Source organism: Phyllosticta capitalensis (assembly GCF_038381095.1).
Source record: "Phyllosticta capitalensis strain CBS 128856 chromosome Unknown BKA78scaffold_6, whole genome shotgun sequence".
Classification (NCBI taxonomy): Eukaryota; Fungi; Ascomycota; class Dothideomycetes; order Botryosphaeriales; family Phyllostictaceae; genus Phyllosticta; species Phyllosticta capitalensis.
This window is the reverse complement of record NW_027117444.1, coordinates 734,435-760,709: the sequence shown is the minus strand read 5'-3', so window position 1 is coordinate 760,709 and position 26,275 is coordinate 734,435. Positions and strand designations below refer to the sequence as shown.

The 26,275-nt window shown below is 56.1% G+C and overlaps 10 protein-coding genes across 10 annotated transcripts; 6 read left to right on the top strand and 4 right to left on the bottom strand.

The window, feature by feature from the left end:
• Window positions 1–170: 170 nt before the first annotated feature.
• BKA78DRAFT_353509 (uncharacterized protein) lies at window positions 171–1,753 on the top strand (the record flags this gene model as incomplete). The annotated part of the gene is made up of 2 exons (XM_066891572.1): window positions 171–619; window positions 676–1,753. The coding sequence occupies 2 exons, from the start codon at window positions 171–173 to the stop codon at window positions 1,751–1,753; spliced, it is 1,527 nt and encodes a 508-aa protein (XP_066743263.1).
• Window positions 1,754–4,093: 2,340 nt separating this feature from the next.
• On the bottom strand, window positions 4,094–7,058 carry BKA78DRAFT_252430 (uncharacterized protein; the record flags this gene model as incomplete). Its single annotated transcript, XM_066884735.1, has 5 exons — window positions 4,094–4,234; window positions 4,308–5,812; window positions 6,005–6,172; window positions 6,413–6,671; window positions 6,729–7,058. Coding segments are annotated over 5 exons (2,403 nt in total), but the record flags the coding sequence as incomplete, so codon positions are not given.
• Window positions 7,059–7,529: 471 nt separating this feature from the next.
• BKA78DRAFT_353507 (uncharacterized protein) lies at window positions 7,530–8,414 on the bottom strand (the record flags this gene model as incomplete). Its single annotated transcript, XM_066891571.1, has 1 exon — window positions 7,530–8,414. One exon carries the CDS (start codon window positions 8,412–8,414, stop codon window positions 7,530–7,532), a length of 885 nt encoding a protein of 294 aa, XP_066743261.1.
• Window positions 8,415–9,389: 975 nt separating this feature from the next.
• On the top strand, window positions 9,390–10,058 carry BKA78DRAFT_148165 (uncharacterized protein). The gene is made up of 2 exons (XM_066882899.1): window positions 9,390–9,600; window positions 9,656–10,058. The coding sequence occupies exons 1-2, from the start codon at window positions 9,541–9,543 to the stop codon at window positions 10,049–10,051; spliced, it is 456 nt and encodes a 151-aa protein (XP_066743260.1). The 5' UTR covers window positions 9,390–9,540; the 3' UTR covers window positions 10,052–10,058.
• A 968-nt stretch (window positions 10,059–11,026) lies between these two features.
• BKA78DRAFT_148241 (uncharacterized protein) lies at window positions 11,027–12,168 on the bottom strand. Its single transcript, XM_066882900.1, has 2 exons — window positions 11,893–12,168; window positions 11,027–11,805 (listed from the first exon to the last, which is right to left on the bottom strand). The coding sequence occupies exons 1-2, from the start codon at window positions 12,074–12,076 to the stop codon at window positions 11,093–11,095; spliced, it is 897 nt and encodes a 298-aa protein (XP_066743259.1). The 5' UTR covers window positions 12,077–12,168; the 3' UTR covers window positions 11,027–11,092.
• Window positions 12,169–13,047: 879 nt separating this feature from the next.
• BKA78DRAFT_296294 (uncharacterized protein) lies at window positions 13,048–14,752 on the top strand (the record flags this gene model as incomplete). Its single annotated transcript, XM_066886600.1, has 2 exons — window positions 13,048–13,069; window positions 13,131–14,752. 2 exons carry the CDS (start codon window positions 13,048–13,050, stop codon window positions 14,750–14,752), a joined length of 1,644 nt encoding a protein of 547 aa, XP_066743258.1.
• A 1,740-nt stretch (window positions 14,753–16,492) lies between these two features.
• BKA78DRAFT_316293 (uncharacterized protein) lies at window positions 16,493–17,297 on the bottom strand. The gene has a single exon (XM_066888611.1). The coding sequence runs from the start codon at window positions 17,200–17,202 to the stop codon at window positions 16,693–16,695; it is 510 nt and encodes a 169-aa protein (XP_066743257.1). The 5' UTR covers window positions 17,203–17,297; the 3' UTR covers window positions 16,493–16,692.
• A 396-nt stretch (window positions 17,298–17,693) lies between these two features.
• BKA78DRAFT_331871 (heat shock protein 70b) lies at window positions 17,694–19,878 on the top strand (the record flags this gene model as incomplete). Its single annotated transcript, XM_066889922.1, has 4 exons — window positions 17,694–17,991; window positions 18,044–18,692; window positions 18,745–19,624; window positions 19,690–19,878. 4 exons carry the CDS (start codon window positions 17,694–17,696, stop codon window positions 19,876–19,878), a joined length of 2,016 nt encoding a protein of 671 aa, XP_066743256.1.
• A 1,351-nt stretch (window positions 19,879–21,229) lies between these two features.
• On the top strand, window positions 21,230–24,940 carry BKA78DRAFT_148121 (uncharacterized protein). The gene is made up of 2 exons (XM_066882898.1): window positions 21,230–21,432; window positions 21,485–24,940. The coding sequence occupies exons 1-2, from the start codon at window positions 21,361–21,363 to the stop codon at window positions 24,566–24,568; spliced, it is 3,156 nt and encodes a 1,051-aa protein (XP_066743255.1). The 5' UTR covers window positions 21,230–21,360; the 3' UTR covers window positions 24,569–24,940.
• Window positions 24,941–25,303: 363 nt separating this feature from the next.
• Window positions 25,304–25,897, top strand: BKA78DRAFT_316285 (uncharacterized protein). The gene has a single exon (XM_066888610.1). It carries the CDS (start codon window positions 25,313–25,315, stop codon window positions 25,688–25,690), a length of 378 nt encoding a protein of 125 aa, XP_066743254.1. The 5' UTR covers window positions 25,304–25,312; the 3' UTR covers window positions 25,691–25,897.
• Window positions 25,898–26,275: the final 378 nt, after the last annotated feature.

Genomic DNA, 26,275 nt, shown 5'->3' with positions numbered 1-26,275 from the left:
GTCGTTGACTTTGCTTGCCAATCCCCATCCATTCAGTCATTCTTCGCAGTTAGACTAGCTTCGGAAGACTTCGACATCTATCTAGTACGCTCACGTTTCTTTTTCCCCGCTGCCGCTGCTTCGCGCGGCGGGTGTCGACAGACAATCGGAAGCCCGGTAACTAGACGACGATGTTGCTCCACTACCACCAAACGCGCGCCATACTCATCACCGCCCTCTTCCTCGTCTTCTGCCTCCTTGCGCTACTGCGCAGCGCCATCATCTCGCAAACCTCGTTCTCTACCAGCCATGCTGCGACGCACCTTCGCGGAATGTCGTTTTGGAAGAGCGCGCACATGAAGCTACAGAATCCGCTGGGACACCGCGATGACTGGAGGGTGCCGCTCGATACGGAGAGGATCATAACGGCCTCGGTGCAGTATGAGCCGGACAATGAGCTATATGAGAGAGCACTGAAGACGCATGAGCGATATGCGGAGAGATGGGGCTATGGATTTGAAGTCCTTCGAAAGGAACTGCTAGACGGGTGGTGGGGCAAATGGAGCTGGCTGCTTGGTATCGTCGCAAGAGAATTGAACAAGCAGGCCGAGGAAGGAGTGCTGCCCGCGGAGTGGATCATGTAGGCCTCAGCCCACTCATGGTATTCATTTTGATCGTCGAGCTGACTATACGCAGGTTCGTCTCACCCTCGACCGTTGTCACGAATCCCCATCTCCCAGCCTCCCTCTTCCTTCCCCCTCGAAAACACCACCTCCAAGATCCAAACACGACCAATCCCACACACGAAAAACCACTTGTAGATTTCTCCTCCACCTACTTCGTCGGTACCTTTGACACGACAAACCCAATGCTGCCGGATCCCTCCCTCCCAGCTCTCTCCACGACATCCTTCTTCATGCGCATCAACAGGTGGACATTCCACTTCATCGCCCGCATGCTCGTCACCCCCCTCAACTTCCCCACCTTCGTCGACGAAGCCTCAGCCATGGCACTCACACTCAACGAAATGATCAAGAACGAAGGCCTACGCTGCGCCATCACAGAACCCGCGGCCTGGTTCGCGGGAAGCTACGACCTCGCCCCAGGCTCCCCCGAAGCCAAAGCAAAGGAAGAGGAAGATCCGGACATGGCCGAGATTGGCGGGATAGCAGGACCGCCGCGGCTGGTGGACTGGTTCCCGGAGACGCTGGGCGGGCGGCGCTGGATGGCCATGAAGCAAGTCCTCGACGAGGTCGACGCGCAGACGGACCCTCTGGCCTCGCGCCGCCGCAAGAAGACGCAGGGCAAGTGGCTGCGCAAGCACGGCCACGGCTCCGCCAGCCTGTCGTCCTACTCGTCCTCGTACTCGCCGCAAGTCAGCTCCGGCGGTGACGACAAGGACAAGGACGACAAGACGTCCTCGGCCAACGAAACCGCCCTCTCGACCGAAGCCAAAACGCTGGCCCGCCTGCGCGCCGGCGCGGCACCGCCCGACCCGGCCGCCATGGCCGCCGCGCACGCGGCCGTCGACGCTTTTTGGGCGCGAGCCACGCGCGCCCGTTTGGCGGTTGCGCAGGCCGAGGAGCTGCTGGCGCGCTGGCGCGAGACGGACCAGCAGGACCGGCCGTGGTTCGAGGACGTCAAGGACCGCATCAAGGGGGTGGAGCGCGCGGTTGCGTGGACGGGCGGCAAGGGCGCGGTGATTAACGAGACGCTGGCGTGGATGAGGGACGCGATGGCGGGAGGCGGCAAGATTGAGGATGACGGGGCGTAGATTGGGGAGGGTAGAGAGGGAGTTGCGTTGGGAGGTCGGTCAAGCAAGATGGCTGGAGTTTTTGGTTGGATTGGATTGGAACTGGACCGGAATTGGATTGTGTTGGATTATTGGGCCGGCCGGCTTGTTTTCCAGGAGCTGGGTCTGTATTATGCTTGCCAGGCAGATGTGTAGTCTCTTTTGAATTTATGGACCTCAAGCAGCCAGTGTAATCTCCAGCCATGTGCGCGTTCACGAGGAGCACTCGAGCATACTGGCATCTTGACGCGTGTGTTTAGGGGGCGTTCAGCAGCTCAACCCCCCCACCCCCCACTAAGATCGCGGTGCTAATGAAGTGCGCTTCAAAGTCAGGAAGCGCGACTTCATCACTTAATGGAGGAAAGGCTCTCCCCACATGTCAAAGCGTGGGTTTGCCTGTTTGTCGTCTTCGCCCCTGAATGTAGCCAAGTCTGAACTCTTGAAGTTCAAAATCTCAATCATTCATCTACAAAAACGTCTGCTACTATTTTATCCAATCTCGTGTCATCAAAAGCATACATACCCAAATGGAGCAAGAAAAAGGATAAGAGAAGGAAAGTAGGTATATCCGACCAACGCCGCGTGCAAGTCTTTCGTGTATATGTACGCGAACTCATAATCAACAAGAGGAAAAAAAGAGAGAGAGAAAAAGATTGCCCCCAAAGCAGCCTCTTTCCTCACACCAACCTACGCGTCCCTCCTCCCCCGCTCAACCGTCACGACAGTCTGCGCACCGCTCGCCGCAACGCCCGACGTCTTGGCCGCCTGCACCACGCTCTTGACGTCCTTGCCGCCGCTGCCGACCCAGTTGTCCAGCAAGCGGCCCACCTCGCGGAAGCTGACGGGCTTGATCAGGAAGAGGTCGACGCCGGCCTCGAAGGCTTCACTCTGGTCGCGGGCGCTGGCGAGCCCTGTCAGCGCGACGACGAGCGCCGGCGTGATGGGCTGCTTCCGGGGGGAAGGAGTGGGCTTGGCGCTGCAGCCTGCCGGCGTGTTGAGGCTGTCGGTCGTGCCCGGCGTCGAGGCGGGCGTCGACGTCGACGTGGTCGCGGTAGACGACGTTTCCGAAGGTCCCGTCGCCGCGGCGTTGGCGGCTTGCTCGGCTGCTTCGGCGTTCCATCTGGCTTCCGCCTCGCGGATCTGCCGCGTCGCGTCGAAGCCGTTGAGCACGGGCATGGAGATGTCCATGAAGATGATCTCCGGCGGCGCGGGCGGGTGTTGCTGGGTGAGGAGCTGCGTGTAGATGGAGACGGCGTCGGCGCCGTTGGAGGCCGTGTAGGCCGTTGGGAGAGGCGTGCGCTTGAGGAGGTATGTGCGCAGAAGACGGAGGTTGACTTTGTTGTCGTCGACCAGGAGGAGGCGTGGAGGCCGTTGGGATGCGGCGGCGGGTGTTGGTGGTGGTGCAGTGGTGGATGAGGGCGAGGGGGTGGGGATGGGGAACGAGGGGGCGCGGTTTGGCGAGGACACGGGCTGCGGGAGAGGCGGTCCTTCCGGAGGCGTAATGTGGGCTGGCTTGTTGCTCGTGTCGCCATTTTCTTCCGACGGCTTTTTGGGAAAGGGGAACTCGGACTTTTGCTCGACAGGATTGGTTTGCGCCCCGGGTATTGCGCCCATAGCCACCTGTGCGGCGATACTGTCTTCATTGCCGAGGACCTCACCTTGTTGAAGAACGCGGATTTCGGCTCCGTTGTCTTCCCGGGGCAGCCTGAGGTGCTGGATTGATGCAGCTGCTGTGAGTGTCTCTTGTACAGATTGTTCCGAGTGTTCTGTGACCGTTTCGAGACCAGCTCCCTTCTTGCCGCCCTCCATACGCTGAGCTCGATGGTCGAGCACGTTTCGAAGTGCTCGGCTCAGCTTGTACGGACCTACAGGATGAGGGAGATACTCGGTGTACACATTCTTTAGAAGACTGTCGGTCATGGAATGCTTCTGAGTGTTGGAACGGCTGACAAGGAGAGCGGGCGCGTCGGGGGCACCACTAATGACGGCCGGACAGGCCTTGATGAGGGCGGGCAGGTCGAATTCGTCGCATCCAACCAGGTCTGCTTTGACATCGGGCGTCCAGTCGACCACGTGGGCAAACCCATACCACTCTTTCATGTAGTGGGTGATGGTGTCTCGGACGCTGTCGACGGAGATTCGCGTCAATTCGTCCGCAATCTTGTAGTCCTTGGCAATAAAGACTGCCACAGTCTTTCCTTGACTTAGCTTGCGAACTTCCTCCAGCGTCGACTTGATACCGGAGTCACTGGTCATGCCCGAAGACACCGACACTGGCGCCGATGACGGGGTCGAGCTGGCTGTGGTCCCAGGTCCAGACGGGCCCTTTACCATGGGCAATGTTACCACCACCTCAGTCCCCATGCCTACGGCGCTCGTGATGTGGACGTCTCCATTGAGCATTTCGACAATGGAGCGCACAAGAGACAGTCCGAGACCGATGCCTGGGTTCAGAGGTGACTCCTAAAGTTGACATTAGAAAATAAACTTTGCAATGGCAAGTAGGAACTGAGTGGGACAAGGAGCATTCACGTACCTGGGCAAAAGGGATGAAGAGTTTGGTGTTGAGATATTCTGGCGAGATGCCTTGGCCAGAGTCGGAGACTGTCAATGTTACGATACTCGTAGCTTGAGGCTCTTGGCCATCGCTCTTGCCATTGCTCGAGTCTTTAAGATCCTTTGCCTCGAGCTTGACCTTGACAAAGCCCTGCTTTGTGTATTTGAGGGCATTTCCCAACAAGTTCATCGTAATGCGACGCAGAGCTCCGGGCTGAGTGATGAAATTCCATGAGGGCCTGGCGTCAATGTCCAATATTACTTCGACGGGGGACCTGGTGATTGGTGGAAGGTTACTTTGCCCGCTGGCAGAAGGAGATGTGGGGAGGCGTTGGATGGTGGCCTCTAGATTTGCTATGTCTTTGAAGACATGGCCTATAGAAACTCCTTCCACAACTTCTTCAGTAATGGCTGCAATATCCACAGACTCATAAATGTTGAAAGTAGGCTGAGACATTAGGCTGGCAGGGTTCGTCGAATTCTCCTTGCGCGACTTTTTGGCCTTTCGAATATTCTTCTCGAATGTGTTGATCTTTGAATAGTCTAGCACCATATTAATGGTATCCAGCAAAGTTCTTGCGCAGCTGTCTGCAGTGGAAATGAGCGATGTTTGATACGAGCTGGTCTCGGTGACGTCCAGCAACTCGCAAGACGCAAGTATACCATGGAGAGGCGACCGAAGCTCGTGAGAAATACTACCGATAAAGTCGCTTTTTTGTTGATCTGCGACGACGGTGGCCAGTCTCGCAATTTCGGTCATGACGCAGTTGCAAAAAGCGATGGCGTGCAAAAAGTCGGGGCTGTGTGAGAAGGTGCGAAAGTCCGAAGTGTTGTAGGCGAAGCAGGCAGTCCAACGGTTCAAGGATTCATCCCAAACAGGAAGTAGCATCACTTGACGGGCTCCGGGAAAGTGTCGTGCAAGAATTGCAGCTTCACTTCTTGAGGCCGGTTTTCGCCTGTTTTCCGGCGGACCCAAATTGAGGTTGGACAGCATCTCTTCCCCAGAAGAACCTTGCGTCAATCCGTCGTCTCCAAAGCTGTAGAGCTTGCCACGCATGTGTCGTCGAATAAGTTTTGCCAGGTCCACAGGGGAAAGGGGTATAAAGGAGGGTCCGCCGTTTTTAGTTTCCGCGTTGGAAGCTTCCGTATAAGCCAACACCTCAGCACGCTCACTTGGATCCAGAGAAGCGTTCGCAGTATTTACGTCGGCCTCGGGAGCGGTTCCGATGAATTCTGCCAGTGCCTCATCTCGGGGCGAGGGGTTGTCGTCTTGGATATCGGCCAGCGTGGACAAGGACATCTTTTTCGAAGTCACTGAAGGTTTCCCAATGCCATCAGGACGCAGTTCCGCAGCCGTGCTCATGAAAACAACGCCGCCTCCATTATGAAGCATCAGGCTTTCGAAGAGCAACTCGGACGCGCGCTCCAGCGTTTCCAGCCGATCGCCCTCGGCCACCCGTGGGCGGGATCCCACCTCGGATTCGTCTCCCGATTCATCCGAGTCCTCTGTACCATGTGGCACTCGGTCACGGTCGAACCTCCGCACCATTTGGGGGCCCTTGACCGGAGACTTGGGCATCTTTTGGGTCTTTCCGTTCCCGATTGGACTCCTGGCCTTCGCACTCTCGCTCCGTGCACTTCTCGTAGTCTTGTATTCGCCAGGAGAACTGCCAGAACGCGCGTGCTCCATCTGGATGCTCGAGTTCCGCTTTCGTTTGCGCAAGTGATTTTCAGGGTCCACAAATGCCGCAAGACACATGTTCATGTTGACTGCTCTTCGTCGATCCTCTTTCTCCTTGCGCAGTTCCAAATGAAGCATGACGTTGCTGGCCATGGTCGTAAGGACTGTGATAGCATTAGTTTCAAGATCTTAATTTCCCTTCTTTCCAGCACAATGGGTGAGGGAAGAACTGCCAACTCCAAAATTTTGCGCCCAAGTCGCGCAGCCTACAGTGAGTATTCACATCACTGAATGGAGCCGTGTGTGTACAAAGAGCATCTAAGCGCTCCCGCCCCGCCTTGAAGTTGACATTTCTTTTGCAGCCCACTGTGCCAGTTTTGATTCCGGAGATCTAGGCAACAAACATTTTAGAGATGCAGCGCTCAATGTTTCGCGTGCTCGAGTGTCCATGGCAAAGAGTGATCCGATAGGAATCCCCTTCTTCGTACAAAGTGGAACTCCAACATAGTATCGAAAGTGGGGCTCTCCCTTGACAAACGGCAAGTTCTGGAACCGCTCATCCTGTGAAAGGTCTGTAATCTCGTAGCAAGCGGGTCTTCCATTCGCAGTGGACTGCTTGATGGTTTGTTCGCACAGCCTCCCAGCCTTGGGTACCGATTGGCACTGTCACGGACGTCAGCACAATGGCGCAGCGAATGCGACCGCAACAACGAGGCTTACACCGGCCCAGATGTGTTCGGCCAAGGTCCCGCCCTCTTGGACGTCTTCGAGGTCGAGTGTCTGTGTGGATTCTGCCACAAAGTATTGCGTGTCCCGGTCTATTAGAGAGATGACGGCTCGCTCGGTATCGAGGCGCAAGCAAGTAAGCTGCGCATGCGACGTGAGGACCTTGTCCGGGAAGCCAGAGACGGTGCGCGAGCTGATCGGACACTTGTTGAGGTTGTCGGGCAAAAAATACTTGTAGAGCTCTCTGGCACGCGGGCCGTCGCCTTTGCTCCCTGGGTTGGAGGCGGGGATGGTGACAATGTCGGGCGCGAGCTGGGTGCCCATGGTTGGCGAGGTGTGAGAGGGTCTTGGAGTCGTGATCCTGTGTCGGTGGTTTGGTGTCACGGAGGGCGCAGACGATGGTGAGGAATGCTCGGCGGCCACGGATGGCTACGAAGTAATGGTAGCCTCAGCAATGAGGGGAGCCGCATGGTTGTGGGCGGCGGGAACGGGAAGAAAGATGGACGCGGCGTCGCGCGAAGGCAGAAGTTCCTAGACTGCATGCAGCGAGGCTTGCAAGCCAGGGGGCCCAGACCGAGGGCTCAGGGTCCCTGACCCCGGCCATTATTATTCTTGATCCCCGCGACTCGCTCGCCTACCGATACGGCACCATATGTATCCAATTGGTAGTCCGACTCTTCCAGTCGCCGAACAAGCCGCTCTAACCATGGTGCCCAACAACGGTGCTCTGTCTGATTTGTCCACAAGTCTGCGATTTACATTCGGCCAGCCGAGCCGTTCCAAGCGTAATATCTCTCACGAAGCGGCCCGCTGCTGACACACTTGACACTCCCAGTACAGCGCTGCGCAAAACTCTCGAATGGGTTGCCAGCCCTCCGGGTCATCCATAACCACATGATCCCCTGCCTGGCACCGCCATTTCCATCTCCCGTCCGCGTCTCTCTTCAAGCAATTTTCGCCCAGCGTCCACGATTCGAGGCCAAACGTGATCTCTGTAAATGTGGGCGAATCGATGCACTTGAACTGCTGGCTGACCTGAGACCACAGCCACAGTGGGTTCCAGATACGGTCCGGCACGGCATGCACATGGAGTCGCAGCAAATCAACCTTTTTCATGGCGCTGAGAACGTCGCAAACTCTCTCGCGCAACTCCCAGCGCCGTGGCATCGCTCGTGGATCGCGTGAGCCCAACATGCTGGATGTCGCAATGATCCGGACCTCGCAGTTGCGCAGCTTTGACATGGTATCCTCGTCAAGCGGCCACAAACTGCCGGTTCTCTCGTTTGAGCTGTCGACCTTGAGGACATACGTAGCCTTTTTGGACAATACTCGAGTAAACTCTTGGTTGATGCTGCGATTCGCCAGCAAAATCCCGTACTTGGTGAAAGACGGCTTCTTCCTCTGCAGCCAGCTAAAGCGGAGGCGCGGTTGGGGTCGAGGTGCTGCAGCGGGGAAGGTTGGTGTGCATTCCGCGTCGATCAATTCTTCATAAATCATCTCTCGAATCTCAACGGGAAGACTGAACAAACTGACTTGGGAAGACGATGTCCCGAGTCGGCGGTTCTTGTAGCGAATGGCAAGCAGTAGCGGTAGCGACAGAATAACAGCTCCAATAAGGGTCCACAGGGGAAGCGGCCAGGTGGCGGGCAGAGCCCGGATGATGGTAGCGAGAGTAGGCATGGCAGTCAGCGAGGGCGATATCCAAGGTCTCTAGAGAGACGGAAACCAAAAGTTGATCAGATGTAATCAAAACGAGGGTATGTTTGTTGTTTCTTCATCGATGCAGCGGACAGGTTGTGACTGCCACATGAACCGAAGGGTCCTGTAGTGGTTGCCTAGAAGGATCAGCAGAGCCACATGTGGCGCTGGAATTGCAGACGCGCTGTAGCGAGAAGATGAGCTGGTGATTTTTGGTACGCGGAGAGAAGGGATAAGCAACGCGCAAGACAACATGCAAATGGAGAATGCAGAATGCAGTACAGTAGGCCTACCGGATAAGACGGCGCGTGCTTCAAGTTGGATATCGGGTGCGAGTCGGAGCGATCGGAGGCTTCATGTCAGGAAGAGGTGTACGAGTGTGGATGGTGTCTTGATAGCGCGCCGTCGTCGGCTGGCAGAGTTCGGAGATGGGCCCTGGCGACCCATGGCGGGTGCTGAGTCAGGGGCAGATCAATCAGGTACCGTGATCTTTGACGAGACTTGGCTAAACACCTTGCACTCCATCACCATCCAGGGCGAATCATCATACCATCTCTTCTGCTTTTGGAGGATGGCCGAGGATGGCGACGACGTGTACCGCCACACATCGTCATGGCTTGCCCAACTGCACAGTCAGGCTTGCGAATAGCGCCGCGAGGCGCAGTTTCTTTCAACTTCGCTCGAGGTCCATTCGCAATGCAGCACGTTGCAAGTGTTGTGATGGAGCATTCGTTGTGCTTCGCCCTGACCTGCTGACGTAGAAGACGAAGGCTTGGGACAAAACTTGTCGCTTGCCTTGGTTGCATTGGGCTGAGCACCGCATGTTGGTCCTGGCCAATCACACGTCTGCAAGGGCCCTGTTGTGCGCGTGAGGTCACCGAGCAGAGGCCATCAGGCAATGAGGTGCAGCCAGATGCCAGGCTCGACGCGTGCCTTGTTTTCTTTGCGTCGTCAAGTCAAGTCTCCTTCGCGATTTCCTTATTAAATAAAGCCTCTGACGCTCCCTGGCTACTCTCCTTGGTTTTCTTCAAGTCACTGTCGCTGCATCTCTTTCCAACAACAAACACCAACACCACAATCGCTGACCACATCTCCTCAAATCGTCATCATGATTCTCTCTCGTCTCGTGAGCATGTTCCTTCGCTTCGGCGAATTCGTCTCCGCAGCAGTAAGTAGTGACCTGCCCCTCTTCTTTGTCGGCTAGCGCTAATGACTGTCGATAGGTTGTCCTGGGAGTCACTTCCTACTTTCTCTACGAGCAGCACCACCATGACTACGACGGACCCAAGGCCCGCGAGATCTACACCATCATCATCGCGGCCCTGTCTCTCGTTTCATCGCTTGTCCTCCTGATTCCCTTCACCTTTACCTTCCTCCATTACCCCTGGGACCTGATTCTGTCCATGGCTTGGTTCGCATCGTTCGGCTTGCTCGTCGACTTTGTTGACGACAACCTTACCTGCTCTGGACCATTCCACTGGGGCGGCTTGGCCAACGGTAGCTACTGCAGCAAGTGGAAGGCTGACGAGGCCTTTGCTTTCATCAGCGCCTGCTTCTGGCTCGTCAGCTTTTTGTTGGGCGCGTACGTCTTCCATAGGCGTACCGCCGAGGGCAAGTGAGTAGTACCCCTTTCTCAGACCAAACCTATCGACATGTCTCTCAGCGAGCAATCGCATCGCTCTAATCTTACCACACTTGCACGAGCTCCGATCATTCGACAAAGTCGCAACCTGCTGACATGAACTCTGCAGCCGCCGTGGCACTTTCCGCCGCACGTACGTCTAAGCGATGAGCAGAAAAAGAGGCACAGCGCGCAGCACCGCCGCTGTCCCAAACCTCTTGCGCTCACACACAACCACTCCATGATACCCCAGATACCCTTTTCTCCACCGGCTGAACGACACCACGAAAAGCCAGGCTCGCTTGGATGCATGCACAGCTCGATACCCAGTATGGCGTCTTTTGGCTTAATCGGGTTTTCCTTTTTTCTTCCTTTCTTTTCCTCTCATCCCGGGTCTCAGTGGTCTCAATGATCACACTTGAAGGGCATAATATTCCATTCAGTCGGTCTGCATGGACTGATAAAGGGACACTTACTCCTTTTCGACGCCATGCAGTCCGAACTTAGGCTAGGGTTCACAAATGCAGGTCTTCAAACGTCAACTTTCACTTTTGTCGCATATTTCCTTTTCTGTGCAGAGTCTGGCGTCAATCAACTTTATTGTATGGCGCAGATGTTGATGCCGGCCGGTATTCAGTGCAAGCCCGATGGATCTACGCGCGTACCTCATGGGCCCTGCCGACCACCTGCAAGTCAAGACTCAACCTGCACAAACCGCCCTGCGCCGGCTGTCGCCTGACGTCATTTGTCTAATTACGCGACTGCATACAAGTACTCACACAGCCATCCTCGTTCAGTGGCTTGCAGACCATTCCACGGTGTGCCGTAAATGGAATGTCAAATGCAAGACAGGGCAGAGTTGCTTGCATACTCGCAGCTTGGTATCATTTTATGAGCTTGAATGCTGAAGTCTCCTAGGTGCGAGGCACTCAATGCTTCCCATACACCTCTCTCTCCTTGGAGATTTCGTACCCACGACAGCGCGACTTGTGGGCGCTAAGCCAAGTAACATTTCTTTTACATCCTACTTACCGCATCTTCACTCCAGCAAATACTCAGGAGACATCAAATCGACCCACCCCAGATTCGGCTCACTCTGCTTCCAACCCAACCGCTCCCTCACCAGCGGCGAATACATCTTGACATCCTCAACCGGATACGACAGAAAAGAAATCTCCTCCTGGCGATGGACGCCGGTGCAGCAGAACATGATGTGCATGGTCCTACTCTTGCCGTCCATGCGGCTATACTCGCCGCCGCCGTGGTACAAGCTGCCGAGCATGACCATGGCCTCGCCGACCTCGAGCTCGACGTCGACAACGCCCTTGGTCCCGTCGGCGCCAAAGTCCGGGCGCTCGTCGCCCCACAGGTGCGAGCCGGGGACCACGCGCGTGGCGCCGTTTGCGCGCGTGGTAGAGGTGCCTGGGACGAAGAGGCCGAGGAGGACGTCGCGGCTGCGGCCGTCGGGGGCGTAGAGGTACGTGTCGGTGGCGGTGTGGCGGGCGTGGTGGTTCTTGTCGTCGCGGTGGAGGCGCTGGGCGTGGGTGCCGGGCTGGATGTCCATGGTGATGGCGATGGAGAGGAGAGGCGGCGAGACGGTGGTGCTGGGCTCGCTGCCGTACCAGCACGTGGTGCGCAGCGTCAAAAAGTGTTCGACCAGCGCCTGGTACAGCGGGTCCGAGAAGAAGTCTTCGCGTACTGTGGTGCTGCGGCCGATGAGGCGCGTGCACGTCTTGGTCTTGCCTTCTAATGCTACACATGTGCGGATAATGGCGTTGGCTGACGGTGCTTATGGTTTTTATAGAGGGCAGCAATGTGCTTGCGTCATATCTTACATACCGCCGACTTTGGAGCCCTTGGCTTCGGCGTCGAGGTACGGTTGCACTTGAGCTTTTGCTTGGGCCAGCTTGTCGCTGGTTGTGAAGTTTTGGATGATGACGCAGCCATCTTTTTCGAGCGCAGCGATGAAGGCTTCACGTGGCGCGTCGTAGGGGAGGCGTTGGAGCGGCGCTGACTGAGGCATGGTGGACTGAGGGAAAAAGAGAGAGAGAGAAATATCGACTTGGACGAAAAAGGCAAGACGTCGACACGACAAGCACTCATCCTTTCCGCGGTGTAAATGCACTTATAGTCCCGTACGAGAGCGGTTGATGAATCCTATCTTTGTTCGGTAGAGATAGCCTATCGCCCTGCAGGCGTCAAACGTGCATGACAAGGACAGAGGGATTGCAGCCCAGAGTTTTCTCTCTCCATGCCAACAAGAAGGAAGGACATGTAGCAAGGAAGTTCGGAAGTCCCCAGATTCTCCGACGGCCGGGAGCGCAGAGCCGGGCACGGGTGGTGGGTGGTCCGTTAGAGGCCTGACGATCCGGGGTACGCAAGTGGGTGGAGAGAGGACACACATTGCGCGTTCGGCTCGCAGCCTACGACGTCTTTGGCTAGAGCTGTGCACTCGATTTCGCCTAAGCTGCTATCGTAGAGGATGGTGTTTGTACATTCTGAGCCATGGGCGGGTCGCGTCATTCTCTCCTCAGATACAGTACTAGGCCGACGGGAGGCTGTGCACTATGACGATTGACGATGGATCCGAATGCGATGCGATGCGCAGCAGCAGGAGCAGCAGCACTGCAGAGACGTTGGTGGTGACCAAGCCCCAAACATCACGACGCAAACAGAGGACAAAGACTTGACATACCGTAGGCATCTGAAGCGAGGAGGGGCTGCACTCGACCAGCTGAGCACCGCGCGGTTTAGGTAGTACACCTCCCCGCCAGCAGCCATCGGCATTGGCCCGTGCCCCTCAGCCTACATTGCGCAGCTTGCGACTCGCACATCCTAGACACTCCACAGCCTCAAACAAAAACTGCCGCCTACAGAGAGACCCACCAGGATCTGCACCACTGTCCCTCCCTCTTTACTCGCTGAAAACCTCAGTTGCTTGCGTCGACGCGACGCTCTCCATCGCTATCGACTTCGTGACCCTCCAGCCGCGCAATGCTCGACGAGAACCTCCCTAGTCAGTCCCCCCTCACATGGCCCTGCTGGCCTGTTGCCATGCCATGCTAACCTAGGACCAGCTTTCTTCTTGAAAGCTTCGCCAGATGGCGTCAAGCACCACCAGACATTCTTTTACTCCATCCACGGCGGCGAGCCCGAAGCCACCTACTCTCTCCGCCACCCAGATCCCTCATTAATATCCTCCAAGAACTGCTATGCCTCGGGCCTATTCGACGCTTTCAATCCCGAAGTCCTCTACGGCGAGACGCTGGTGAAGCCAGACTTTACTTCTCCAACCCTCTCACAGGAAGAGATTCGTCGCAATGGCGGCGTTACGCCCATGCCGCAGCCAATCCTGCCTGCCGAGTTTACAATTCAGTTGTACGATCCGGACCAGCAGGTGACGGTAAAGCAAAAGAGCGGATCATGGGGTGGCACTGCCAGCTACGAATTCAGCATGCCACAAGTCACTTTTAGGCTGCCCAGCGCCTCCACTCTCGACAGAACCTTGAACGACCCCGCCGCCGACATTACGACCCCGAAGCTCAACTTTGTGTGGAGGAGGGAGAGCAAACTTTCCAAGGACCTGACATGCTTCATGACGGGCAAGTCGACAGATCCAGCCAAGAAGAAGAAGAAATCCAAGGAACCGGACATTGCCGTGGCCTTGTTCCGTTCTCTTCGTGAAGTGACCATTTACGAGTCTAATCTGTTCCGGGTGGAAATGGAGGATCCAAAGGGGCTCGAGGTGGTGTTGCTGCTATCTGCATCGGCAATCCGGGACATCTACTTTGGACAAATCAGTCAAGTCTTCAACGTCAGCGATCCGAGGAAGAATAGCGGCGGTTTGATCAACCGAAAGAAAACACTGCCTCTCGAACCGGGTCGTGCTGCCGCACCAGCCCCAGCACTAGCACCACCGCCGGGACCGGTCAGGACGGCGAGCCAGACACATCCACAACGGCCCACGCAACCAGCACCGACACCAAACCAGCTGAAGCGGCAATCGCTGCCGCCCATCAACACCAACAACAACTCGTCGCAGCGCCAGGAGACAGGGCCACGACTCGACCCCCGCTCGCAATGGGAGCTGGACAACGAAACGCGGCGGCTCCGCAAAATGGTCGAGGCGGAAGAGAAGCAGAAGCGAAAGCAGGAAGCGCAGGTGAGCAAGGAAACGGATCGGCTCCGCCGAAAATACGGCACCCAGGAGAACCTCCTTGCTCCAAAGCCGCCGCGACAACAACAGCAGCAGCATCCTCCTAGGCCGCCGACGACAGCACCACCGGTCCAACACCCGCCACGACGCACGGCAACACCACAGCAGCAACCCCATCCAGCAAACTCGTCATGCCGTCTCCGACCTAGCGGGCCCCAACCACAACGCATGAGCAACGGGCTCTGGACCATCCCGCAAGGGCGAGCGGCCGCCGCGCCGCCGGCGGCACCCCCTTCACGCCCACCGCAGCAGCCCACACCGCGGCCGGACCGCCACGTGCGGCCGCAGCCGTCCGGCTCCAACTGGCACAGCGGGCCGAGCGTCGGACCGGGAGCGTATTTCGGCGGCGGAGGGCTGCTGCGGCCAAATGATGGCAGACGCCTGCAGCCCGGCGGGGCGAAGAAGAGCAGTTTCTTTGGACTGAGGGCGTTGGTGAGTGAGGGGGGCGGCGGGTTGGCCAAGAAACATAGTAGTTTGTTCTAGGGGCGGTAGTTTTGCCTTCGTTTTCCTCTTCTCTTCTTTTGCGGTCGGTCTCTTGGGGTTGACTTTTACTGTCCATCTTCACCGTCGTTGTTGATGCAAGTGGTTGACAGAGAGCTTCATGCATCACGTCTTGCAGTGGTTGTAACAAAGTCTGAGCACCGCACTTCGTCCGCAGTAGACTGGGCGCTAGGTACTCCATTCATCTGTTGTCGGATGGTCTGGAATGCGAGTCAGGTTAGTATGTATATCCTCACCGGCGTCATCGGCGGGCCTTGGGCGCTCTGGTGGAAGTTGTATTGGCATAGGTACAGACAGCCAACCAAATAAAAGACATCGCTCTCGCCTGTGTGTAGGCATGCGAGCGGAATCTATACATGCCAAAGCAATGTGTGGATCGTCTGGACTCTGTGGAATTGATTGGTGTGAGTGTTGTGTGTCTTGCGATGATGATGATGATGATGATACCAGTCTGCGAGTCCTCTGTTGATTCATCGTCCTTGATGTGTGTGTGTGTGTGTGTGTGTGTGTTTGTGTGTTTTTGATCTTGAGCGTCGGACGGGACGAGATGCTTCGGTGGCTGTCTGTATACCAGGGACAAAACAAAACCTCCTTCCTTGTTGCATGTAATCAAGAATGAATCGAGTACGACGCCATATCAGAAAGGGCAGCCAGACAGACAGATGGAATGAGTAGAACCGGTCCCCATAGTCAACAGACTAGATATCCATTTGCCCCGCCCCCCCCCCCCCCCCCCCCCCGGCTTTGTGTTGGGCCTCCTCTCCTCTCTTCTACCTCATTCATCCTCATCGCCTCTTCAAGGGAACGAAGAAACGAGGCCTCTTCGAGTAAAGCAGAAAGCTCAAAGCTGAGCTGATCTGAGCTGATAGACGCACAGATGGGTGATGGCGAGGTATCCGAGGTGGGTTGAGGCAGGAGATGTTAAGATGGGGAAGGGAGAAGGGAGAGAGTGGGAGGGGAGGGGAGGGGAGGTGGGAAAGGAGAAGGGAGAAGAAGGGAGGGCCAGCAGAGAGAGAGAGAGAGAGAGACATGTGTAGTAAAGTGTTGAGAATGCTCCTACACTCGACGAGGCTGCTGCTCTCTGTCGAGTATTCAACACCTGATGGGAACGTTGCTGTGGTGCAGTGCAGTGCGGTTTGTTCCTGCACGCACATACCTACCTACATATACCTACTCAGTCAACAATAATAATAGATTCAAGGGTTGGAATCAGGCGCACATCGACGGCCGCACCTATTCCAACCTAGCGAGCCAACGCACTCACCTACTACTCACTTCATTCAGCCGGTGATGCGTGACTATCAGCGTCGACCTTTTCAAAATGTCGACTCGTACGCCGGCAGGCATTCTGATAATCGCTATCGCCATCGTCGTGCAAAGACAAGACGAGATGAGCGGTTGGTGTGCAAGCGAATCAAATCTAGTATCTGAGGCTTGTCATCATACATGTTTTTGCTTGGTCGGTAGGGGGCAGGCAGATGGCGCTTTGAAGCTGGCCGTGGCGTTTGATGGCTGCTTTGGCGTGTGAGGAAGATGCGTTATGTTTTTCAGGAGTGTTGGTGGCCCTTGTCATTTGTGATTGGGAAGGTGTATGAGATGTGCGAGGTGGAAGAGGGCAGTAGCCTTTTTACTTTGATGGTGCAGATGGAACCGCCTCTGGGGGTTGTGATGATAGGGAGCAGCGGACGGTGTGAACCGTCCAACCCCGGCCTTGAAGATTGTGGCACCAAAACTCTTTGCCTCCAGCCGCAAAATCTCTAGAGTGAACTAGAAGAGCGTCGAAATACAAAACGTGGCTATACACCGTGGCAAGTAGGTAGCCACCACCACAGCAACAGTCATGCGATGAGAATTTGACGAAGGATTCTTTTGCAGCAGCGCGCCACGGGCGCTTACGACTCACAAACGCCACTAGCCCATTGTCATGATGATGCAAAGTCAGGGTCGTGGATCAGGGTCGCGGACTTCCCGATTAGGAAAGCACAAGACAATGGATATTGTGACAAGAGCCAGTACGCTGATGAATCCGCAAATAGAAGATTGCGATGCAAGGAAATCTGAAAGTAAGCAGACTGAATCGTCAAACTCCATCCCGCGGCCCTGGGAGCAGCCATGGCTGGTACAAGGGACTCGGTGCACGCGAGATGGTGTAACATGGAATTGGTCAACAGCGCCACGCGGGACCCCATGATGGACGAGAAAAGAAGACCACGTTGCCGCTCAGGACGTGAAGATGGGCAATTTTTTTCAGCATGAGTCAAAGCGATGGTGGCGCTTGGAGATTTCAAGCAGATTTCCTTTGAAATGCTAGTGTGAATTTGGGAATAGATGCCAGGTGTCGTGTCTACAGAAGCGAGCGCAAGGCGAAGGTTCCGGATGCCAAGTGGAAGCTGAGGTCGGTCGTGCGAGATGACAAGCCGACCAGGTTGCATGAGACGGGAGGGCGGTGGAGGAGCAATAAGTGATCATTGAGCAGCATTGGGGCTATTGAAGTACAATTTAGGTGCATGTAGACAACGAAATGGGGCCGTGTTCTGGAAGCTTCAGGTGGCATCGCATCCGACGTAAAGGACAGGTTGCAGTTTGCCCTATTGCGGCCACGGCCCTCGCGCTATGCCCGTTCCGGAGGCGGCGACGCTGATTACCCGCGGGCTCCAGCATCAGCGAAAAGGCAACGGTGGTGACTTGAGCAAGCGCCTACATAAAGATCCCCAACCAAAGTTTAACAACTTTGTCTTTTCACATCATCGGTCTTCAACCCCAGACCAACCCACCTTTTCTTCCCTCTTCTCTTTTCTGTGATACCCCCCTCTTCTTTTCCGCGCTTGAAGGACCTCCGGAAGAGCTTCAAGCCACAGCTACAGCTTCCCTACAGCTACAGCTACTACTCACCCTTTGATCGACAACCACACCACCGTTCGACATGGCTCGGCGGTCGAGAGGCGCCAATTCGCGCTTCCAATGGACTACGGTCCTCTACCTTCTCCTCGTCATCTGCGCACCCATGGTGCTGCTGGGCACGGCGAGGGCCCAGGCCGACGAGGGCGCCGTCAAGGGTCCTGTTGTCGGTATCGACTTGGGAACCACATACTCTTGCGTTGGTGTCATGAAGGGCGGCAAGGTTGAAATCATTGTCAACGACCAGGGTAACCGTATCACGCCTTCTTGGGTCGCCTTTACGGACGAGGAACGTCTGGTCGGTGACGCCGCCAAGAACCAATGTACGTTGCGCTGCCTGCTGCTGAGTGATTCGAGACGCTAACAATATTGCAGACGCGCAGAACCCCCACCGGACCATTTTCGACATCAAGCGCATGATTGGCCGCAAGTGGAGCGACAAGGACACTCAGAATGACATCAAGCACTTCCCCTTCAAGGTTGTGAACAAGGGCGGCCAACCGCGTGTCAACGTCGAGGTCAAGGGCGAGGAGAAGACCTTCACCCCTGAAGAGATTAGCGCCATGGTTCTCGGCAAGATGAAGGAGGTCGCCGAGAGCTACCTTGGTGAGACTGTTCGTAACGCCGTTGTGACTGTCCCGGCCTACTTCAACGACGCCCAGCGTGCCGCTACCAAGGACGCTGGCACCATCGCCGGTCTCAACGTCCTCCGTGTCGTCAACGAGCCCACCGCGGCTGCCCTTGCCTACGGTCTTGACAAGAAGGACGACAAGTCGGAGCGCCAGATCATCGTCTACGACCTTGGTGGTGGTACTTTCGATGTCTCCATCCTGACTGTTGACGAGGGCGTTTTCGAGGTCCAGTCCACCGCTGGTGACACCCACCTTGGTGGTGAGGACTTTGACAACCGTGTCATGGACTACTTTGTCAAGCAGTACAACAAGAAGAACAACGTCGACATCAGGAAGAACGCCAAGACGATGGGTAAGCTGAAGCGCGAGGTCGAGAAGGCCAAGCGTACTCTGTAAGTGACCCTACGCGCGATATGAGAGGAACAAAAAACTGACCAAATTCAGCTCTTCGCAAATGTCGACCAAGATTGAAATCGAGTCCTTCCACAATGGCAACGACTTCTCCGAGACGCTCACCCGCGCCAAGTTTGAGGAGCTCAACAACGACCTGTTCAAGAAGACCCTCAAGCCGGTTGAGCAGGTCCTCAAGGACGCCAAGCTCAAGAAGTCTGACATTGACGACATTGTCCTTGTCGGTGGTTCTACCCGTATTCCCAAGGTTCAGGCCATGCTTGAGGAGTTCTTCGGAAAGAAGGCTCGCAAGGACGTCAACCCCGACGAGGCTGTTGCCTATGGTGCCGCTGTTCAAGGTGGTATTCTTGCCGGTGAGGAGGAGGCCTCTGGCGTCGTCCTCATGGATGTCAACCCTCTTACCCTCGGTATCGAGACCACTGGCGGTGTCATGACCCAGCTGATCAAGCGCGGCACCACGATCCCCACTCGCAAGAGCCAGATCTTCTCGACTGCGGCTGACAACCAGCCCGTTGTCCTGATCCAGGTCTACGAGGGTGAACGTTCGATGACCAAGGACAACAACTTGCTTGGCAAGTTTGAGCTCACTGGCATCCCGCCGGCGCCCCGTGGTGTTCCCCAGATTGAGGTCTCTTTCGAACTCGACGCCAACGGAATTCTCAAGGTTTCTGCCGGTGACAAGGGCACGGGCAAGTCTGAGTCCATCACCATCACCAACGACAAGGGCCGCCTCAGCGCCGACGAGATTGAGCGCATGGTGGCCGAGGCTGAGAAGTATGCCGAGGAGGACAAGGCTACTCGCGAGAAGATTGAGGCCAGGAACGGTCTTGAGAACTACGCCTTCAGCTTGAAGAACCAGGTCAACGACGAGAGCGGTCTTGGCAGCAAGATTGACGACGAGGACAAGGAGACGGTAAGCATTACAGCATTGACACGGTGTTTGAAGTTTGAAACAATTGCTAACGCACTGGCTTGCAGATCTTGGACGCTGTCAAGGAGGCTCAGGACTGGCTCGACGAGAACGCGGCTTCGGCTTCCACCGAGGACTTTGAGGAGCAGAAGGAGAAGCTGTCGAACGTCGCCTACCCCATCACCAGCAAGCTTTACAGCGGCGCCGGTGGCATGCCCGACGACGACGAGGAGCCGAGCGGCCACGACGAGTTGTAAGGCGGAGAATGAGAAGCAATTTTCGTTTCTTTGGTTTCGTTTGCATCATGACGGGGTTAGGAGAGACATTGTAAAAAACTTTTTAACAAGAGCCAAAGCGGTGAGAGGCATGAGAGTAAAATGAATTAAAGTAGATTTCTTTCAAGGAGCACATGAAGTTAGATGTTCAGGCTGCAAGTCATCTTTTGCAAAGCTCAGCCACAGGTGTGTGGCGTGCAGGCGTTCCCGCGGGTGAAGCATGTCAAGGATGATGTGGTGCTAGTCCCAAGATCGATAAGACGTTGCGCATCTCAATCGAGGTCATGTCCGACTCAAACACGAAGATTTGGAGGGCGATTGTCATTTTAAGCTCGGATACTCCGAGGTTGAGAGCTTGCTGCTCGTTCACACTTTGCAAATTTAATCGGCGAACCATGTTGGATGGCCGGGAGGGTCCCATGGCAGACGGCGGGTAGGGCAGGGTGGAGCATGTCAATGCCAGGACGGACGTCGCAGGTTGACCGAGCTGGAAGAGGACGGTGCTCGACGGTGGATGAGAAAAGCGAGGGCAGGCGAGTGGATGGAGAGTGCGAAAAAGATGTGACGACGCACGAGAAACGAATAATTGATAGAAGAGAAAAAATCGAGTGGTGGTGGGAGCATGGAATTGTTCCAATTGGCGCTCGTGGCACCTCAGAGTGAGTGCACTGGCCCTGACGGTTGACGGCGGCCCTGACGCAGATAGAGAGCGGCGCCAGGTACCCGCCCGCCCCCAGTCCCTCTGTTTGAAAGGCGCTTGCGAAACACTGTCAGTCTGCGCTGCTGCAGCGTTATTGCCATTCTCTGCATTGCCGCCCACGACTCTCCCTCTCCCTTGCCCGACGCCGGCGCTAAGTCAAGACAACGAGCCATGTTCGCCGCTTGTTCGCTCTCCTCTGTCGTTCAACCATAACTCTTCACCTTCGCCCTGCGATAAAGCCTCATCCGCCCTCTTCGCTAGGCTTCGCCGTTGTGCGCCGCTGCCGTCGACGGCGTCCGACCGTCAATTGCACTTCCACGCCAACATCGAAACAAACACCTTCTTTCTCCTCGTTCCATTGTCCAAACATGCCCCTCATTCCCGGCGCTACCGTCCCAAAATAGGCTCCCCCACGCTCACTATCGCTTTGTGTTTCCTTGGACGAAACGCGAAGCTTCATTCCACCGAGCCTTGTACCACCTCACGGTACAAACTTGCTTGATACAACTCAAGCCTTTCCTCTCCTACCCACCCGTCGCTCTCTCACTCTCCCCCACTCCGCCGGCGGTCCTACGTTCAGCTGTGCTGTTCAACTTCTCCTTGGTGTGCCAGTTTTACAGATCTGGGATCTGCCGAACCTTCACTTTCACTTCTCTCTCCTCTCTTTTCCGTCGCGTCCCTTCGCAGTCCTCTTGATACCCCCACTCCTCAGCAGGGCTGTTTTACTTTCTTACTCTCGTTCCTAAACATACATCATCATCATCATGCCTTGCTGCGGACGCGGCAGAGACAAGGAGAGGGGTCCGATAAATGAGGAGGCCAAGTGGGACTACATTGTGAGTTGTCGCGTCGCGCGCGAAGCTAGAATGGTGGTACTGACGATCGCAGACCCTGACCGACTTTACGTCCTCGTCATGGAAGACCAAACTCTCCTACTTTTGGTTGTGGTGTCTTTCGCTCATCAACGTCGCCGTCTACGCTGCCGACACATTTACTGCCGTCAACCTCCTCGCCTTCAACAAGTGGTCCAGCCAAGTCAACCCGACCATTAAGCTTTCAATTTCCAAGTGGATTTTCGCAGGGTGCATCATCTTCTCGTGGGTGCTCTGTGGCTTCGAATGGATCCGAGCGCTTCGCGTCATTCGCGGCGGCGGCGTCGCCGACAGCTATCTGGATCCCTTGGCCGCCAGACTGCAGAGTTCAAGAATATACAAGGGCGGGCGCGGTTGGAGGCGTTTTCTGGTCTTTGCCGACCTCACCAAGAGTAAAAAAGGTGTCGACTACGTTGCGCTCTTCGTCTACTTTCAGTTCAAAGGCGCGATCCGCATTCTCTTGGCTGAGGGTCCACGCCAAGTAGTCAATGCTCTCACGCTCTGGGCGGCCATGAAGGCGGATCTGCTTCCCGTTGGCGATCACGCTGCCAAGGGCGACACTTCTGGCGTGGATCAGTTCTTCACCAATCTCGAGACTCTGGCCGACCAGAACAAGGAGCAAGCCGTCATCCTGTCGACCATGTTGTTTACGCTCGTCATTTGGGTCTTTTCCGCTCTCGCACTCATTCTAGCAGCCGTCATGTATCTGCTTTTCCTCTGGCACTACATTCCCAGCGCCGACGGTAGCCTATCCAACTACTGCCGTCGCAAGGTCGACAAGCGTCTGGATAGGGTTGTGAGCAACACGACGAGAGCGGCTTTGGAAAAGGCCGAAAAGGAAATTCGCCTGGAAGAGGACAAGGCCGCACGGAAGGCGGCGGCGAGTGCGTCTGCGGATGGTCGACCGGGCATTCCGAGAAATCCGACACTGCCAAACCTCAACGGTTCCCCGGACAGTGGCGAATCCGACTTCAAGTATCAACGCTCGGATCAGTCGTCTGTTTCGACTCTCCCTCTCTACTCTTCTCGGCAACCTTCTCGATCCAATTCGTCGACAACTGTCAATACTCACCGCACCAATGGTTCGCGCAAGCCAACGCTGCCTCAGCTTCCCCCTCCTCCAGGAATTCAACGAACCGACACTCAAGATTCTTCATGGTCCAATACGAGCTACGGATCCAATGCGCCGCTGCTTGGCAATGCCAGCGATATGGGAGGAAACCGGGGCCCCCCTCGTTACCAGTCTCCAGCTCCGCCAGTGCCGCCCATCAACCCCCAGTACGAGCGTTCTTTGACGGGCACCCCTCAACAGCGCGCCTTTACGCCGGGCGGACGTTCGGTGCCAAACCCTGGTAGAGCAGGCCCGCCTGCTATGGGTCGTCCAGATGGTTACGGCCCTCCTCGGCGGAATGATACTGGCTTCAGTGTCGGCCAAGATCGTTCGTTTACGCCAATGGGACATCCCCAAGGCCCTCCACAAGGTCGCGGCACCCCTGGACCTGGCATGTACGGTCCGCCGCCTAGGTCTGATACTGCTTTTAGCGCTGGCCAACAGCGTTCGTTCACGCCCATGGGGGGACCGCCAATGGGTCAGCCACACATGCCGCAGCAGGACTATTACAACCACATGGAGCATGGACGCGGCCCGACGCCAATGGGCCGCCCACCACCAGGACCCATGCGCAACAACACCCCCATGGGTCCTATGGGTCGTCACACTCCTGGTCCTGCGGGTTATGGCGAGTCTGAGTTTGCATCTTACGAGCACACGCGCAAATCGCCAGGACCGCAAGGCCCAGCGTACGAGATGCAACATCAGCAAAGGAATCACACGCCTCAAGGTCAATACCAGGGTGGCTTCCAAGACCACCGAGGTCATGATCAATACAATGGACAGCAGAATGGCCAACCGCAGTTCCAGAACAGATATCACCCGGACCACCAGCAACCAAAACGCGCAATCCCTCAGCACTTGGATGACTATGACCCGTATCGGGCAGAGACACCACCCATCCAGCACCAGCCGCGCCCCTCTGAGCAACGCAGCGTCACTCACACCCGTGTCATCAGCAACGCTCAATCAGACCACTCCGACTCGCCTCAGAACAACCCGAGCTACTTGCCATTCAATCCCAACTCGCGGTCTCAGCCTCAGCACCAGTCGCCGCCAGAGCCTTCGCCCCCTCAACTCGCCAATTCACCTCCCAGCGCTGAAGACTTTACTCTGACGGACGAGTCTGAGTTTGACTTGGAGATGCCGCCACCCATCACCGCCCGCCGGCGCAACGACCGCCCCTTTAGCACTCTCTACGAAGCCAGCATCGAGGACGAAAGCTTCTCGCGCACTCTTTCGCGTGCCGACACCGCCGAGGACAACCACGCCTCAGTACCACACCCAGCTCTCGTGATTGCGGCCGCGGCGCGTGAAAAGTCCAACACCAGCCTTCCCTCGACTGTAGCCGCTGATGCCCGATCAACTGACACGGCGCTTCCAACCTCGGATGCTGAGCACTCGGACGCCGAAACCGACGTCTCGCACCTCCACCCAACCGCCGCCGCCGCTGCTGGCACAAACGACGACTCCCTCTTCAACTCGGCCCACGCCTCGTCCAGCTACAGCGACGGCGAGGGCACGCCGCGTGCGTCGACCTACCGCAACTTTTCAGAGCCCTTGCGCGTGCACCGCAACGAGAACCGCCGCACGTACCACCCGACATCGTCGTCGAGCGAGGAGGGCTGGGCGCCGCAAGAGGGTGACGACATGCCCGCACTGCGCCGCGTGGTGACTGAGCCAGAAGCCGACACCACGTCGAGCGTGCAGACACCGACGCAGGCGCATTTCCCACCGTACAACGCTCCTTCGCCGCACAGCGCTGCTTCGCCACACAGTAACATCGCCTCGCCTCATCAAGCATCGCCGCGAGCCAACGCTTCGCCTCGGAGCAATGCATCGCCGCACCACGCCTCGCCGCACTCTTCGCCACGGGGCGCTCCTCTGCCTCACGGTGGACAGAGAGTCGTGCGCGAGGAAATTAGCGAGGACGAGACGCTTCGGCGGTTGAGGAAGAACGGATCGTTTGGACCGGGTGGGATGATTTAGACGGCTGGACTCTCCAGCATCAAGAGTTGGTTGGTGACGGAACTGGTTCTGGGGGTGGATGGTATGGTGCGGTGACAAAGAGAAAGAGAACCGCAAATCTTACTTCACGTCTCTCCTTGCTTCTTTTTGATCTTCTTTCCTTCCTTTTTTAACCACCTTATTCCCCCTCTAGCGCGCAGCGCTAGTCGTTTTTGATTGATACCTTGACGTCGCTTTTATCTTCGTCGCCGTCTCCTTCCTCTACTGCCCCGTCCTACCCATTTCTGGGAGATGGCGGCATCGAAGGGATTGAACCAAAAAAGAGCTTTTTTGCGCTTTGCTTGCTTTTTCGCCTTCCTGCGTGTGCGTGTTTGACTTTAGGTGCGTTTTCGCTTTTTAGCCCGCCCCGTCGTCCATGGAGCGGGGCATGAGAAACGAATTGCTTGCGCTGGTTGCTGCGATGGCCTATTGGGCGGATTGGCTTGGGCTTTGATTTGCTTTGCGTTGAGACACCATATCAGACTGGGCTTTTTGATGCGCGCGCGATGCGTTGGCGGCGTCGACTTTCGATTCTTGTTCCCTTGCAAAACAATTTGGAGGTCTTTTGAGGTTTTTGGTTTCGTTTCATGAGGGCCAGGTGGGAGGGGAGGGGTGGGTTGAACAGACAGGATGGGCAAAGGCACCCAGGACGAGGAATGTAAGGAAGGGGGCAGACGGCGAAAGGGGGGCAAACGTCATTGGGTTAGCTGACATTGAAGATCAGGAATGGAGAGAGGGTGTGGATGGGATGAGATGGCTGAAACAGACAGACAGCATTTCAGTACTACAAATCCAGTACAGCCAAGCATCTGGAAAGCCGTTGCTGCTGCTCTGCCATCATCCATCCTTGCCGTCTCGTCTGCAAACCTGCTTGCTACAAGGCTCCCATCCCGTCTTCTTTCCTTTTTCCTATTTATTGCCTTGCTGCCTACCTATCTGCTTCTTGCCTTCCCACCTGCGTCGTGCCTGGTATCCACTTTTCTGCCTCAGAAAGACTCATACACACATTATGGAAGAAAGAGAAGCGGTAAACCTACACGCGAGCGAGCGAGCGAGCAAACAAACGAGATGGAGGAACGGCATGTAATCCATCGCGAATACTGAGCAGACGACAAGCAGGTCGCGTTGTAATCTAGACAATATGGCCGATATGTAGCAAGCCAGCTAGTTGTTGTAGTTTTGAAGTATGGAATGCAAGGAGAGTAGGCAACGATTCACTCATAAACTCCGTCTGGGCTCGTCGATTGGCAATGCCTACATGTAGTACGTGGATAGATATGTCAGCGCTGCTGGTGACTTGCGAGAAGAAACCGATCGCTGCCTCCTTCTACCTCCTTCTAAAATCAAGTGGCCAACGATATGACTTGTATCTGCACTGCACACCTTTCGGAAAGGGAGGTAGGCTGAGTCGACATTCCTTCCTTCTGGCCACCTAGATGATGGCGATTCAATCGGGAAGGCTTCTTCTTTCCTACTCCAGACAAAGTCATCCTCGTGGCAGGCAGGCAGGCAGGCACGACTCACAGCCGCCACCTGCCTATTTATTCCTCCCCAAACAGGCGAAAAAGCAGGACGGCTAAGTAGCGCACCCCCACGTACAGCAGCACCGAGCACCTCTGGTGAGTCGAAACTGGTGATTTTTTCTTATTACTAGGTATGTATCCATTCATTGCCATCTGGCATCATCTA